Here is a 17,976-nt window from a genome sequence, read left to right as displayed (position 1 = left end):
GCTTGCCATGCCATTTCCACCTGGCGCCTCAGTTGGACCAGCGTTCGTGCTGGACGTGCAGACCGCGTGAGACGACGCTTCATCCAGTCCCAAACATGCTCAATGGGGGACAGATCCGGAGATCTTGCTGGCCAGGGTAGTTGACTTACACCTTCTAGAGCACGTTGGGTGGCACGGGATTCATGCGGACGTGCATTGTCCTGTTGGACAGCAAGTTCCCTTGCCGGTCTAGGAATGGTAGAACGATTGGTTTGATGACGGTTTGGATGTACCGTGCACTATTCAGTGTCCCCTCGACGATCACCAGAGGTGTACGGCCAGTGTAGGAGATTGCTCCCCACACCATGATGCCGGGTGTTGGCCGTGTGTGCCTCGGTCGTATGCAGTCCTGATTGTGGCGCTCACCTGCACGGCGCCAAACACGCATACGACCATCATTGGCACCAAGGCAGAAGCTACTCTCATCGCTGAAGACGACACGTCTCCATTCGTCCCTCCATTCACGCCTGTCGCGACACCACTGGAGGCGGGTTGCACGATGTTGGGGCGTGAGCGGAAGACGGCATAACGGTGTGCGGGACCGTAGCCCAGCTCCATGGAGACGGTTGCGAATGGTCCTCGCCGATACCCCAGGAGCAACAGTGTCCCTAATTTGCTGGGAAGTGGCGGTGCGGTCCTCTACGGCACTGCGTAGGATCCTACGGTCTTGGCGTGCATCCGTGCGTCGCTGCGGTCCGGTCCGAGGTCGACGGGCACGTGCACCTTCCGCTGACCACTGGCGACAACATCGATGTACTGTGGAGACCTCACGCCCCACGTGTTGAGCAATTCGGTGGTACGTCCACCCGGCCTCCCGCATGCCCACTATACGCCCTCGCTCAAATTCCGTCAACTGCACATACGGTTCACGTCCACGCTGTCGCGGCATGCTACCAGTGTTAAAGACTGCGATGGAGCTCCGTATGCCACGGCAAACTGGCTGACACTGACGGCGGCGGTGCACAAATGCTGCGCAGCTAGCGCCATTCGACGGCCAACACCGCGGTTCCTGGTGTGTCCGCTGTGCCGTGCGTGTGATCATTGCTTGTACAGCCCTCTCGCAGTGTCCGGAGCAAATATGGTGGGTCTGACACACCGGTGTCAATGTGTTCTTTTTTCCATTTCCAGGAGTGTAAGAAATATGATAGAATGAAAATATGCATGAGTGGTCCATCAAAGTGGAAATTTGAAAGAAACACTGGACAAATCTCATTTTTCTCTCACTAGATGAAATGGTTCGTTTACTGACCTTTCGTGCATCGTCATTGGCTGGCTGTAGCTCAGTACGTGCGCCGCTTCCGTATTCTCTCATTAGTACTGCTCCTCTCCTTCCTACCATTACCTTCAGCTTGCAGTTTGTGCTGCCACCACTTCTTGCCGCTAGTCTAGCAGCTGCCGACGAGAGGCAGGGAGGTGTGAGGAGTGGCTCGTTTGGATCTGATTCTCAGAGACTGCAGGCGCAGCGGCCAGAGACTGAGGTCATGTGAGTATGGATTCTGTCTGAGTGATTGTGTGAATGTGTGTGTGCTCTCGTTTTGTGACAAAAGTTATGGCTGAATACATAGTTGTGAGAGTGTGATTGTCTTTTCTACGTGCTCGTCTGCGGCTCAGCAATCATCTGTATGGTGAGTTGCTACCTGTCATTATTGTTGATCCTCAGAGTACTTGGATAAGTTATCTTTTGCTTAGATTGACCACCGTGGTCTCATTTCATCAACATGCGGTCTGTGGCTCATGAATACCTGTCCATAAGAGTGGATTTCCGCAACGGAACAAAACCACAAGCCGCTTCTGCTGGTATCTGCTTCTGCTGCCACTACTGTGCAGGCCCTGCCCGTCGGATCTAGTCTCACCGATTTGCCTGCTGGCCAGGTCTCTTTGTGTGTGGCGTAATGCAGTGGATTTTCATGGTTTAAAACACGGATCCAGGACTGCGGTGCTCCTCAGCAGGCCATGGGCGATGAATCTCAGGAACTGCGACTGTCTCACCGCACGTACGTTGTACAATGTGCGGTTTTATAGACATTTTATTTGTGTGGTACATTTTTGGCACTTAAAAAGTAGCTTATTAGAAAGTATGGAGGATGAGAAGAAATCTGTGTCAGTCGCTGGTGGTTTGTGCGCTATGTACACATATATTTCTTGAAAGAAAAATCGCAAAATACCTGTAAAATAATGGATATAACACAGTCGGTAATTACCGACAATAACTACTAGTAATATAGTAGAACCAACATTTTATTGGCGGTCACCTACAGTGTTGGTTTACACAATTTTTCACCGCCTTAGACATTTCTTTCAAGAGGCCTACATTTTTCTGAATTTATTTCTGAAATCATTTTTTTCTGAGGTTATTCCTGAAATCAGCAAAGACATTTTAAATCTGTCATACTACTCGAAAGAAATGCTTATTTTTGTCACCACATTTGTATCGTTTTATTGAAATAACATAATGTCAGTGGGCTTAATGAAACACTTATACTTTTTGGGTCCATCTAAAATCAGTTCGTTATAAATGATGTTAATGTTAGTACTTAATACACATCAGGAAAAGCCATCTGCTTGAAAACCTTTTTTTTTGTTTTACATATTTCCTCGTTTGCACTATTGTTTCTTGAACCGTAGCTGCAAAGACAGATGACGTACCCTTGAGATCTCTAAATTCATTAGGGAAAATGCAAAAACTTGTTTGGAAATCAGGGAAATATCAGGGAATTTCACCTGGGGAAACTTGTGGCAACCCTGTTAAGGTATTTATTTTACAGCCTATGTCTACTAAACTTTTGTCTTGTTTTTGTCCATACTATCTTCTCTGAAAGTTGCCTACCCTGCAATCTTAGCAACAACCTTTCCGATACCTTCTGTCAGAGGTATCGGAATGGTTTTCGTTTATAGCTTTCGACTCGTTCGTCCTCGGGGCAGTGACCCTTACTTTGAATTGATACATTTATCCTCCACCACACTTGAAAATCATACGGTCTATACACACATTTACAGGTGCCGCCGCCTGTAACTTCGACGCTCTGTAGCATCGCTGGATGAAGTTTCCGTACATGGACTCCTATTCAAAATATTATGTGCGCACTCCCCTCCACAAGCCCTAGAGGTTTGTAACGGGAATTTCCGAACACCCTGTTTGTATGTTCTACATCTCCTCCTAAACCTCTGCATTTCGATCAAAGTTGGTACACATGTCGCTTACAGTCCGGAAAGAATCACTGTGACGGTAAGTACCACCCACCTATCAAAGGGGGCGGGTGAGTGACTGAAAAAGTAGTGTAGCCCACGACGCGCGAAAACACCTACTTCAGTCATCTGGTATTTGAGAATGGGAGCACACAGATGCCAGCAACAGCCTTTACATATAATTTCAACCCTTTAAAAAACCTTTTCTTGCTGACGATCCCAAATGATAAAAGGAAAATAGTTTATTGCTTTCTACATTTTCGATGTCGATGCAGTAAAACTGTCGCATGAAGCGTGATGTTTTAATTTATTAGGTCTTTATTACTATTCGTGACACATTTTGAAGACAGTGTTCACCAAACCACTGAACGTGAGACAAGTTACATCATTGTCGGACACACAGTCAGTTTGGCAAGAAAGTATACGCCTTAATTTTAAATGTAACGTCCGCAGCGACATCCCTGGTAGTGGTCTCGAATCTGTAATCAGTGCGCTTTTGCACAGTGTATAAATTAAGAGAGTGAGAGTTGAATGTTTTGTTTTGTCGGTTGCATTTTAAAATAAGTGCAAAATATCTGGAGCGTCAAGAGGCAGTGTTCCTTGTAAATCATCATTTTGGTTCTGGTCACCTCTTTCAAAAGCCTAGTGCACAAAGCGTGAAAGGTTGCTTCAACGGACTGTCAAACAGTCGGTAAAAGTGCATGTTTGGGGATGTTTCTCTACGCGCGGTTTTGGTTATTCACACTTATATACAGCCACTGAAAAAATGTGCAGTATTCATCAAAAATGCCTTCTGACGTCCCTTGAGAAGCTATTGGGTTCGAACGAGGCAAAGTGGGTACTTCAAGAGGATAATGATCCGAAACATTGCAGCCGCCTCCTTAAAGCGTGAGAAAAAGACAATAGAGTGTCCACGATGAACTGGCTTGCAATGTCTACAGATGCAAATCCGATCGAAAATGTTTGGTCCTATAGTAACAGGAAGGAAAGCCAATATATACTTTGAAGCAGTCGTCTTATAAATTCAGGACGATATGGAGATCATTACAGAGAGAATTTGCAGAAAATTTCGAGAAAAGCATGCCAAAAAGGTGTCATGCTATAATCGATGATGGTGGAGATTGGATTAACTATTAGAACATAGTGCAATTAGTAATAACATGCATTTTCATGTAAACATATATTTATAACAGTGTCTGTTATTTAATACAGATAAAGGCGTACACTTTCCAGTGGAACTGACTATAGTTCAGGAGGTACGACGTCATAAACACTCTGATGCGTGAAAAGCTACCGTGTAATGCGAGACGATAAAATTTTTTACTTAGTTACGCAGACGGTGTGCATATCTGCCGCTGTGTGGATTTACAAAAATGTGTAATTGTACGACACATAGTTCAGGAGACATGATGTCAAATACTGAGATGCGAGAAAAACTGCCGCGTCGTGCACGACGTGTTAATTTTTTACTTCTTTACTACTAACAATATTAGCAGCACATTTCGCAAACAGTAGCCACATGTAGCACTGGACGTACCTGCATTTTACAGCACATAGTCCAGGACATATGACGTCACAAACATTCAGTTGCCTGAAAACGAAATTGGAGAGCAAAATTCGCTGGACACACAGGTGAAAAACATGTGAAAATATGTGAGAAATGTGTTAAACTTATGGGAAATAGATTTGACATGTGAATATGAGGACAAAACCACGGGTAAAACGCTCATCTTAAACCCCTCGAACGACTTCAGGCAAATTTGGTACTCATATTAGTTAGAATCTACAAAGAAATGCTGTAGGGATAAGAACCACAAGTCTCATACTGAGGCGAGGAGAGAGAAGGGGGGAGCAGGAAACGGAGCGACAGCAAGGGGGGAGCAGGAGACAGGCGCAGATAGGAGGTTCAAATGGTTGAAATGGCTCTGAGCACTATGGGACTTAACTGCTGTGGTCATCAGTCCCCTAGAACTTAGAACTACTTAAACCTAACTAAGCTAAGGACATCACACACATCCATGCCCGCGGCAGGATTCGAACCTGCGACCATAGCGGCTCCAGACTAGCGCCTAGAACCGCTCGGCCACCCCGGCCGGCCCGCAGATAGGAGGAAGAGGAGGAGATGACAGATAGGGGATGGGGAAATTGATGGAGAGAGGAGAGAGGGGAAGGTAGAGAAAGGAAAGAGGAGGAGGAGGAGTAGGAGATGGACGGAGACAGGGGGAGAAAGAGATAGACAGAGAGGGGGTAAGGAGGAGATGGACAGAGAGAAGGTAAAGGACCAAATGGACAGAAAGAGGCGAGGAGGAAATGGGCAGGGAGAGGGAGGAGGAGATGGACAGAAAGAGATGGACAGAAAGAGGGTGGAGGAGGAGTTGGACAGAGAGTGGGGGGCAGGGGCAGGGGGTTGGAGTAAATATTTTTTCAGCCTTTCGTAGCACGTTGTCGAAATATCACAGAACGTATTTAGTTTTTTACATGGAGCACTGCCTCCTCAACGTGAGGTAACAGGAAGTGACACCACAAAACTTGTAGAGTACTACGTTAATGTTAGCTAAATCGTCTCGTGTAAGGTCGGCTTAAGGGCCTTTTTTCGACCACTGCTCCTACACGTGTTAGATAGCAGCGAGTGGCGCACCATTCCTTGTACAGAGGTTGGGCAGTCCAAGCTGATACACCCCAAAATTGGACAACTTCTTTTAAAGATTGGTTATGCGCATATCCAGACACCATGGGTTCTTACTATCACTCTACCGTGTCACTACATTCTACCGTGACCCACTCTATTCTGCTGATTGACACACACACACACACACACACACACACACACACACACACCGCTTCACCACCATGAGCTACGTCTGTGGCAGAGGTTCATATGATCGCCTGGCACTAGCTCTGTGCTATCTATAGCGCTACGAAAAACCAGTTTGCTCTTTTAAAGAGATGATTAACGTTCTGCCCAGCGTGTTGACATTAAGGTTTAATAAAATAAATGGTACTGATGAAGAAGAGTGCAGAGTATGGAAAGAGAGTTGTTTATTCGCGTATATCACAAGAAATGTACAAACAGGTCGTGGGGGTAGCGGCGGCGGCGGCGCTAGAAGCGGCGGTTCTTCGCCTTGAACTTGGCCACGGGCAGAGTGACGTAGTGGCGGTCGTAGTCGGCCGCCTCGTTGTAGTCGTCGTCGGTGAGCATGTTGCGGATGAAGGTGTCGTTCTGGTCGATGTGCTGGCCCTGCAGGAACTTGGCGAGCAGCGACAGCGCGGTGCGGATCTTCATGGACAGCTGGCGGCGGCGCGCCGACAGCGCCGTCACCACGGCGCGCGCCGTCTGGTGCTCGCTGTCGCTGTCGCGCACGCGCAGCGCCAGCAGCTTCTTGAAGAGCGCCGGCCGCCTGTCGGCAGGTGAGCCACTTAGTTCCACGTTCACGACAAAGGTCATGGTGGCCTGCTGGACAGAAGACTACAGGGCAATTACAGTCTACATACAATATGTAAGTATATACATGGTGATCATTTATTTCAAGTTTCTGCTACCAGTCACTTTTTATTTTATGCTTAATCTAACATAATGCAACGCGTTTCGAACATGTTCCGTTCATCTTCAAGCGTTTATACATACATACATAGAGAAATGTTACTTAAATATAAACAGTCTTAAATTAGGTTAATCTAGAACACACTGCCCATTGTTTTTTCCTGTAGCTACTGGTGTGGGATTTGGGGGGAAGGAGGGGAGCAGCGTATATCAAGGAATCGAAATCAGTGATGTCTTCTGCTGGTTTTCTTCTTCGTTGTAGACTATGTATATCACAGCCTGTATCGGATGCAGATAGATTTGCATCAGTTATGTGTTACAAAAATAGTGTGAAACGCTTTTATGTGACAGTTGATCACTTACAATTTCATCATATTGCTGCTTCACTTGCATCACTGGTGTAATGGCGGAGCTGTTGACTGACATTGCACTATTGCACATTATATTTTGTCACTGATTGCCACTGCACAAATTGCTTCGATGTTATACACTCAATACAAAATGGCGGACTGTAGCATGTGAGTCTGTATCGATTATCGAGGTTTTGTATCGATATTCTTCGTTCTAGTCAATTATTTACATTGACATTTCTTGAATCTATTGAGTTAGAACTGGCTTAAGACTGTTGAAGAATTTTGAGTTTTTGAATACCGTTATTTCGTTAAGAATGTTCATGCCTTGTGTTATGTATGAAAATTTCCATTCTTCCATGATATCCATTCTTTTCCTTCTTCATATTTTGTGTAAAATTTTGAGGTTGTCTTCGATTTTCAAAGGGTGGCCTGTATCTTTAATGTGAGTTGCTGCTATTTCGATTTCTAGATACACACTGCCCCCCTCCTCCCCCCCCCCCCCAAATGGCACACCAGCAGTTAAGGAAAAAACAATGGACATAGTGTTCTAGATTAATCTAGTTTAAGACTGTTTATTTTTAAGTAACATTTCTCTATGTATGTATGTATGTATAAACGCTTGAAGATGAACAGCACATGTTCGAAACGCGTTGCATTATGTTAGATTAAGCATAAAATAAAAAGTGACTGGTAGCATAAACTTGAAATAAATAATTATCCCACGCAGTCACGGTTCACAAACATAGGCATCATGGCTGAGAATAAATATACGGACTGTTCAAAAAAAGTGTTGAATACTTTCACAGGTGGTAGTGCTCATCGAAATAAGTGCAACAAACATGGGTCCGGAAATGCGTACTTTCTGAGATAAGTCCAATAAACGTGGTTCCGGAAATGCATACTTTCTGCGATAAACCTGTAGCGTCGCAAGTTGTTCCGAGCGAACGTTTGTTTTAGGATAGCTTGCTGCATGTAACTTCGAGGGCTGACATCTGCCAGCGTAACCGGAAGACACTCGCCCATCTGCCACTGCCTGCCCTGGGAAAGCTATTCAGTGTCTGTTACTGGATGCATACATTCACCATCTATAAGAACCTAAGTAAATGATATTAAATACTATTCAATCATTTTCAAAATCGGTACACTACCTTTTGTTATTGAGGAGAAGATTGTATAAAAATTTCAACATTGTAACTATCATAGTTTCGGAGATTTAAAAAAAAATGTTAAAAAAGTAAAAAACCGACACTTAGGGAGCTAATTTCAGTTAGGGAATATAATAGTTTATATTTTGATATTATTTCAAAACATGAACAGAACTCTTAGTGTGCAAAATTAATTAAGATTTTTATATTAAAACTTTAAATATTTTTCGTTTTCGGAATATAAAAATCAGACAAAATTATTTTTTGTGTCTAATATTGTTGTGGGAATAAATGTGAGTAAATGAGAGTGTGTACGTGGAACATTCGTTAGATTTAAATGTTGTATAATAGACCATCTTAAGTAACCTGCAAGAGTTACACAAACCTGTCGTGGGAAAATCATCCCAGGGAATATACTCACTTTGCTGATGACATATGTCTAGGTGTGATTGCTATTGTAACAGAGCAGCCAGAAAGTCAGCACCCTCAAAGGGTGCGGGGCAAAGTCAGGACATGCGGGGACCGAGCAACAATCGCTATTATAATTGTAAACTGTCGAAGCTGCGTTGGTAAAGTACCGAAACTTCAAGCGCTGACAGAAAGCACCGAAGCTGAAATCGTTATAGGTATGGGAAGCTGGCTGAAGCCAGAGATAAATTCTGCCGAAATTTTTACAAAGCCACAGACGGTGTTTAGAAAGGAGAGATTGCATGCAACCAGTGGTGGCGTGTTTGTCGCTGTTAGTATTAGTAACTATCTGAAGAATATTTCCAGAATTATTGCCTATTCGTTTTTGTTTATTAAACATTACTTTAATATTTGTGTGTCAGAATGATGTAAATGTGTCTATGTATAAGGATTAGCGGGCCAGTTTTGGCGCGAGTATGATCATGAGCGAGCATTCTGATTCGCAGCGAGTATAATCAGCCAATCAGAATTGAGACGGATCCCACTTGTTACATGGTAGTTATACTGGGAGTGAGGCTGCAAGAAGGGAAGTCGCTCGCTAGCTTTGAACGCAGACGATAATGTTACTAGTGCCAGTCAAAATTCCTTCAAGCGCCCCCTAACCAAAACTCCAAGGGATTGAGGTCTGGGGAACGAGCAGACCAAGCAGGTGTGTGTGCCTCCCGTCTCCCTCCTTCTGACCAACCCAGCGATCCTCAAATGGTTGCGTTAGATGTTCGCACACATTGTTATGAAAGCGTGCTGGTGCGCCATCATGCATGAAGCACATTTGTATTCGTTGATGCAGTGGCACAGGCTCCAGCAAAGTAGGCAATACATTAACGAGAAAGTCCAGACAATCCGCCCCAGTTGCCCTTTGTGATAGCAATTATGGCCCTATTAATCTATCATCAAGTACGTCTGCTCATACCTTGGTTGAGAATCGGTGTTGATTCCCTCTCTCCTGAACTGCTTGGGGATTTACATTTGCTGATATATGCTGGTTATGGAAATTCACAACATCATCTCTTGTGATCCTTGTCTTATCAGTGAATAAAATCTTGGATGTGAACAGTGGATCTACAGCAGACTTGTGCAACAGCCATTGACGGACCCGCCGTCTGCCATGACGATCCTGTGGCATTAGGGCCTGAAAGCGCGGTAGATGATATAGGTACAGCAGTTGCTCATGAAGTATGCCCAAGAAAATAAAATGAGACGCGCTTCGTGCTATTGCTAATCGTCGCACACTGGTCGCAGGGGTTTCTTTCACCGAACGCAGCACACGCTCCTCCATGTCAGGCGTACGGACTGTGTGGAGCTTTCCATGGTCAGCCTTCCGAGGCTTAAGGATACCTGTATCCCTCAGACGCTGGAAAAGACTTCCGAACACCTTATCAGGGGGCACTCTGCACTGTGGATATTTTTCAGCGTAGAGGGCAAGGCAGCGGAGGCTACGTCCATATGCTCACCCATAGCAGAATATCGTATCCGCCATTTCACTTGTCGAGTAGTAGGCCTCCATTGATAACCACTGGTGGAAGAGAGAAACTGTAAATATGATACACCATTTGTGCCGGCCGCGGTGGTCTCGCGGATAAGGCGCTCAGTCCGGAACCGCGCGACTGCTACGGTCGCAGGTTCGAATCCTGCCTCGGGCATGGATGTGTGTGATGTCCTTAGGTTAGTTAGATTTAAGTAGTTCTAAGTTCTAGGGGCCTGATGACCACAGATGTTAAGTCCCATAGTGCTCAGAGCCATTTGAACCATACACCATTTGTACTTATAAACAGCGCAATAACAGTAAACACATACTCGGTTCCGCGTTAGTGGAAGAAGGTAAAACATCATGATATGTACCCAGGGTTTGACACTACTGAATAGAAAGACACACAAACACGACGAAAACTAACGTAGCCTACAACACGACTCAAACCACACAACTGACTGCAGACGACATAACGATACGAGAGTACTGTGAGTAAGACACCATCATACCCTGCCGACACATTTGACGGAGTCCCTGTGCAAAGACAGTGCTAATATTCGCAACCAAGCGTCGCGCAGTCCTTCAGATGTGTGTGAGTTCCTAAGGGACCGAACTGCTGAGGTCATCGGTCCCTAGACTTACACAATACTTAAACTAACTTATGCTAAGAACAATACACGCACACACACACGCCAGAGGTAGGACTCGAACCTCCAGGGGGAGGGGCCGCGCAATCCGTGACATGACGCCTCAAACCAAGCGGCCACTCCACGTCTTCGCAGTCCTTCCAACAAACGCGTGTTTATCTAGGAAAGTATGCGTATCCGGACCCATGTTTACCAGACTTATTTTCGTTGTGTCAAATAATACTACCACCTCTCAAAGTATTCAACAGCTTTTTTGAACACTCTGTACACACGTATACGATGGTCCATTTAAACGTTTCAGAACAAATATCTAGCGAACAAAAATTAAAACTGAAAAACGAATTTCACTGGTATGAATGTAAGACAGGTGCTAACGAAAATAAATACTATGAGACATTCTAAAACGTAAGCGAATATTAGTTTTAACACCACTTTATGTTCTTTTTTAATTGGACACCCTGTATTATTTCTTACGCAATCAATAACATGCAAAGTCACAACAAGAATGCCGTTGGCTGCATCGCAATACGTCAGTCACATCCCGACTAATTGCAAGGAATTGCTGACGGTGGACTATCCATTGAGAGTAAAAAAGTTTGTGTTGAAACTTATATTTGCTTATGTATTACAGTGTCTCATAGTTCTTCCTTTTATGAACCGCTGCCTTACACTCATTTACGTGAAAGTCATTAAAGTCGTTTTTCAATGTCTATTGTTGTACCAGAGATATTTCACTAAAACGTTTAAGTGGGTCACCGTGAATATATATATATATTGTGGCCTACTTTCGTCACCTGAGTATATGTGAGTATAGAAGGGGGAGAAAAATTGCGTCACGAAATTTTAACCCTATATAGCTGATGCCAGTAGGAACGAAAATTACTAATTGTGTGTAGGTCGACAACGCACCATTTTTAAACTACCGGAACTTGGCGCCACGCTCTCTGATTGGCTGTGGGATTGCCCTGCTGCCGTTCGTCGGTTGACGGGCAGTGCTATGGTTGTCGGTTCACATACACAAACGATACATCGCGATCTCCGGCAGGCAAAGCATTCGTGGTCATTGTTGTCCAGAGCATCCGGCAACAGGGCAATCCAGCGGCCAATCGGAGCGCGTGGCGCCAAGTTCCGGTAGTTTAAAAATGGTGGGTTGTCGACCTACACATAATTAGTAATTTTGATTCCTTCTGGCATCAGCTATACAGGGTTAAAATTTCGTGACGCAGTTTTTCTCCACCCTGTACTTATATATAAATGCTCAGGTGACAAAAGTCATGGCGGTGGTATCGCGTACACAAGATATAAGACGGAAGTGCGTTGGCGGAACTGCATTTGTTTTCGGAGTGATTACGGCCGCGCGACTGAATGGTAGTTACAGGAAGACGCATGGAACATTCCTTTACGGAAATCGTTAGGGAATTCGGTATTCTGCGGTCTACAGTGTTAATAGTGTGTCGACAATACTACATTTCGGGCGTTACGTCTCACACCAGACAACACAATGACCGACGGCCTTCACGTAGCGACGAGAGCAGCGGAGATTGCGTAGAGTTGTCAGTGCTAACAGACAAGCGAAACTACGTGAAATAACCATAGAAATCAAGAAGGGACGTACGACGAAGGTGTCCGTTAGTACAGTGTGGCGGAATCTGGCTTTAACGGGCTATGGCAGCAAACGACTGACGGTAGTGCCTTTGCTAAGAGCACGACATTGTCTGCAGCGCCTCTTCTGGGCTCGTGACCATATGGTTGGACTCTAGACGACTGGAAAACCGTGGCGTGATCAGATGAGTCCCGATTTAAGTTAGGTGGAGCTAATGGTGAGATTCGAGTGTGGCGCAGACCCAACGAAGCGATGGACCCAACTTGTCAACATGAAACTGTGCAGGCTGTTAGTGGTGTGGGCTGTGTTTACATGGAATGGACTGGTTCCTCCATTGAATGGAAACGGTTATGTTCGACTACTTGTACACCATTTGCAGCCATTCATGGACTTCATATTCCAAAAAAAAAAAAAAAAAAAAAAAAAAAAAAAAAAAAAAAAAAAAACGATGGATGACGATATGTCACTGGGCCACAGTGATTCGCGATTGCTTTAATGAACGTTCCAGAAAATTACAGCGAATGATTTGACCATCCAGATCGGCCGGCATGAATCCCGTCAAACAGTTATAGGACGTAATCGACAAGCTAGTTTGTGCACAAAATCCTGCACCGGTAACACTTCCTGAGTTATTCACGGATGTAGAGGAGCAAGACTCATATTTCTGAAGGGGACTTCCAACGACACTTTTTGAGTCGTTGTCACGTTGAATTGCTGCAATACGCCGGGCAAAAGTCGATCCAACACGATATTTGGAGGTCTCTGTGACTTTTGTCACCTCAGTGTATTTCCATTACGCATGGGCTGCCGAACTAGCTGTTCAAGACAGTTTCAGGAAAATGTGCTCAAAAGTACTTCACAAGATGTCCGGCTGCACGCCTTGCAATGAATTCATAGACCCGGTAGGTTAAAGTCATATCCAAATAGTATTGCATGATCTGGGTATCTAAACGCTGCCGGCCGCGGTGGTCTCACGGTTCTAGGCGCGCAGTCCGGAACCGCGCGACTGCTACGGTCGCACGTTCGAATCCTGCCTCGGGCATGGATGTGTGTGATGTTCTTAGGTTAGTTCGGTTTAAGTAGTTCTAAGTTCTAGGGGACTGATGACCACAGCTGTTAAGTCCCATAGTGCTCAGAGCCATTTGAACCATTTGAATTTAAACGCTACCGATCGTAGACTTCCTTTAAATGACTCTAGAATTATCATAGTGGAATTCGGAGGCCAGTAGAAACGTCCAACAATTTACTTTGTTTCACTTAGACCTGTTAGATGTAACCTTATACTTTCATTGTCACATTCAATTTCAACCTCAACAGAGATGATATTTTTGTAATCTGCAATGAACACACCGCTTCCTATGGCGTCTAATCTGACCTTCCGGCAAACGTTCCATGACTCGCCAAATATCTCAGAGATTTCTACTTTGGGTTTTAGCCAGGTCTCGGCTCCAAGAATAATTTGAGAGTGAGAACTTCAGTGGAGTGCGGTAAATGTGGGCACTTTGGTACGAACACTTCAACGATTTTCTGATAACCTCAACGCGCTATGATGCCCCTGTTTTTTTTTTTTTTTTTTAATAATCCACTGGCGACTTCTCATCAGAGTACCTGAAACTACCATGCAGTCCAAAATATAAAATAAAAAGAAAATTAAAGAAAAACCCTTGCACAGTACAAAGGTATTTTGATATCGGAGTGGCTGCTTCCTTTGTGTAGTTCACACATGACCTATTAAAGGGAGTCATACAGTTCCCCACGCAATACACCCTGAGGAAGGCGCCTTGCAACAGTCGCCGAAACGTCGGAATTTTACACATAACAATGCGGCCTCAAACCCAGAAAAATTGTATTGATAATTACGCAGACCTTGAAATCTTCAGCCTAAACCGTCGTACAGTCGACGAACCCTTTGGTTGAGACCCTCTTTCGGCTCCAAAACAAAGGACTCTGATCAACTGTGGGGACAATGCTGCAAATTGCAAGCTCTGCTTGCATCCCGTGCACAAGGCCAGCAACCGTCACCACCTCCGCCACCTGCCTGTGTGAACTGAGAGTGTCCTCAGAACCCAGCGATAGGTGTGACTGGTAACGACTTGAGCCACAACTTGCAATCGATTGCACCCGGCACACTTAATAGCCGCAGGCAATGTCGCCTCCACATTTCGGATGAGGCCCCCAGTAGACATACCGAATGCACATTGGTTCTCTTTTAATCTCGAACGTTATCTTCCTAAGGAGCTCCATAACGCGCTTAACATTGGAGCTGCCAATAACTAGCAAGCCCCTGCCCATGTTTGCCCGTTCGGACCCTGCTGAGGGAATGGCCACCTGTTCACTCTCAGATCGAATAGGCGAGGCCAGACGCCCAGCTTGCACATTGGCCTCCGCCTTACGGCGGCAGAGCCCATGGTCGAAACAAGCGACACCTGAGATTCCCCATGCGATGCGCCAGGTTCCGCGCCGCTGCTACACCCCGAGGCAGCAACCTCAAGGCGGCTGACCGTGGCCAAAACCACCTTCAACTGTTCGCGTACTGCGGCCAGCTCCTCCTCATCGGCACGCAGCATACACGCGTCCTGCCCCTGGTAGAAAGACTAACTGAGAAACTAAACTATAAAAACTGACAGATACCTAGATGTGTAACTTGTTACCCTTCTATCATGTCACCAATGGACGCTGATACTTAATGAACTGTTTAGCTGGCAGTTCAGAAGAAATGACAGCTGAGATACATATGCCTGAATTCACACTTACAAAACGCGAGATTAAACCTCTTAAATACGCACCAATTTTAAGCAATAATTACTGCTAAGAAAGCTCAGGAAAAACTAAATACGTAACTTTCTGCCCTGGAGATGTGCCAAAGGCGTAGAAACTTCAACGCATGCAGCAGTATCTCATTTTGTCACAAAGATGTGATGTGAAATAATATATCAGTAACTACAGCTAGTAGAATGGTCGTCTCATGCCAGCAACAAGGATACGGAGTTTGGCGTTTCGGAGATCTTGTATTTTTCATTTTCGTATACATACCACTCCCTTTGCCTTCACTATGAATGCCTGACATGCCTGGTCCTATAAAAGAGCCTGGTAAGAAGTAACAGTGTCTCAGGCCACATCAAAAGATATACGGCGTGAACTAAATTTGTAAAAGAAATCTGTAAAAGCCCCCCTAAAATTTGATAAATAAAATGTGGTTCCAACCAAGAGGAGATAGCTACAGGCAAGAGTCCAAATAGAGGCAATGACCTTTAAAGAGTCTGCGAATATGACTTATAAACCATCAACTTTCTTTTGAGATACAATATATCTCTGCCAATTCGACCTTGATCTTCCGATTTGTATTATGAAAGTGAACAGACAAAGCTGAAGAGGAATGTATAAATGTAAATGTGTATAAAGCGTTACGCTGAAGCGGTGTGGGCGTTACTGACCTCTTGATGGCGTTCAGCAGAACAGACTTCGCCTGCTGCACGATCTCTGGGGCATGTGACGATACTGCGACGTCGAACACGGCTGCGAAGTCGAAGGTGTATGGGTCGATCTCACCCTCAGCGATTTTGATGTGCAGGAAGTCCGTCATCACCTGTAGCAGGTGAAGTGGCAACATGTTTGTCACAGTGTGTGTGTGTGTGTGTGTGTGTGTGTGTGTGTGTGTGTGTGTGATAACTCGTGCTGGTTGTAATGAAGTAGGGTGTCGAGAAAGCGACCACTGTTCTGACCCAAAAAATCAGAAACCATCCTCTGACACAGATATGGAGTATGTCATTTAACATTACCCTTAATTCTTGATATTAGATTAAGAATATTATAGTATTGAATATCGCTGAGATTGAAAACACCACTTCAGTTGTAACTTACTTTATATTCACACGATCTATTTCGGACTGTTACAAGCCCATCCTCAGGTGTCAATGCTGTGTTATGGTCCACAGAGGGCCGCGTGTACCAGGTGCGGGGCGCTTCCTATGAGCGCAGAACTGGGGATTTGTAGGTTTACCAACATTCCAAGACTATCGAACTGCATGTTACTGAAAGATTTTACAGGGTATCCATGACCTGAGTGGATTCTTCATCATTATCATCCCTCGGCTTTAAAGAGTCCAACAATGACAATAATTTTTTGGAACGTCTTACTCCCCATGAACAAAAGATTTTTCAAACCAACGCTACATCTCCCCTGTCGTTCTTGATTTGGTTTGTTAATTTTCTTCAACAACAACAAATGTATCATCTTTTCATGTCTCTGTTGGGGCGTACTCCATATCGCAAGTGAGTAGTGAAAATGCCTTGTTACGCTAAGATGTACACATGTTCTTCGGAATCAAGCTTAAGCCCTCATTACATGATGAACGAACAAGTATATGAGCGGTTAAAACGTGGTTGAGTATAGTACATGTCCCGTAAAATGATAAACAGGCACACGGAATGTTAAAAGAAAGTTAGTCTTTTGTGTAATATAGCTGTCAGTTACTAGTTGAGGCCTAAGCTACTGGTTCCCTCGATCGTGCATCTGATAGAACAGGATGTACTTAGTCCTTTCTTCTTTCCCGGAATAAGGCTCACAGTCCACACAGCCTTATCTCAGGCATGCGTCTTGAAATCCCACATAAGAGGAAACGTTATAGAATCGACAGACTGAACAACAGATGTTCATGTTAACACTCTGGTAATAGAACAATATGGACGCCATGCTATGTAAATGAGACCAACATATTCTGTGATCTGTAGTACCCCTTGGAAACATGGAACTGACGGCTGAGTTTCCCACAAATATTTACTGGTTTCCATTCGTTTTCATGATGTTACATATCCCTTACTAGCATAATGTTCGTAAATGTACAGAAAGTAAATATCCTACGTTGAACTAATTATTCTAATGTTGCCACAAGGGCAGAAACATTATATTAAGAGATAAATGTTCTGCGGTTCCTATTTATGCTTTCCAGTTAATAGGTCCAACGGGTTTTGTTTCAGCACAAGTTGTTGGAATGTTGTTGCTTTCTGACATAATCAATATGTCTTCATGTAATCTTGACACTTTCTGCAACACCACTTATTAAGTAAATGCGTTGTGCAACATATCAACAGAACACAAGGAACTTGATAGTTACATTCACCAATCTCGAGCACAAATGAAATTATTATGGAGCGTTTGGCGCCTAAAATTTCTGTAAGTATTACCTACATAGCTTCCAGATCCTTCTAGAACAGGATGCAATACAGATGAATTTTTTTGTGACTGTCTTAATTGAAATTACTTTTCAGCTATAATTTACATAATGTTTCCTGGAAATAATTATTTACGTAAGGATTCATAAGTCCACTAATTATAACGAAGGTTGCAAATTTAGACATTACAAAGGCTATCAGCTTCCTGTCTATTTATAACTGTCGATTACACTATAGATAACAAAATCAGAAAAACTAAAAATGAAAATAGAAATTTTGTTTGCGTGAAAACTAACGCATAATAATACTAGTTTCACCGTAAAGTGGCTTCTGACTCATTTAAGTTAACAATTG

The 17,976-nt window shown here is 44.2% G+C and overlaps 1 protein-coding gene across 1 annotated transcript in view; it reads right to left on the bottom strand.

Annotated features, from left to right (window-relative positions):
- Nucleotides 1-6,287: 6,287 nt before the first annotated feature.
- The window catches only part of LOC126285163 (uncharacterized), a 30,079-nt gene continuing 18,390 nt past the window's right edge, over nucleotides 6,288-17,976 (bottom strand). Inside the window, exons 2-3 of the mRNA XM_049984474.1 lie at nucleotides 15,885-16,036; nucleotides 6,288-6,623 (exon numbers count right to left, since the gene is read on the bottom strand). Of these exons, the coding sequence (XP_049840431.1) occupies nucleotides 6,326-6,623; nucleotides 15,885-16,036 (450 nt within the window). The 3' untranslated portion in view covers nucleotides 6,288-6,325. The remainder of the gene's footprint in view (nucleotides 6,624-15,884; nucleotides 16,037-17,976) is intronic.

This window comes from Schistocerca gregaria, chromosome 8 (genome assembly GCF_023897955.1).
Source record: "Schistocerca gregaria isolate iqSchGreg1 chromosome 8, iqSchGreg1.2, whole genome shotgun sequence".
Classification (NCBI taxonomy): Eukaryota; Metazoa; Arthropoda; class Insecta; order Orthoptera; family Acrididae; genus Schistocerca; species Schistocerca gregaria.
This window is presented reverse-complemented; position numbering and strand designations above follow the sequence as displayed.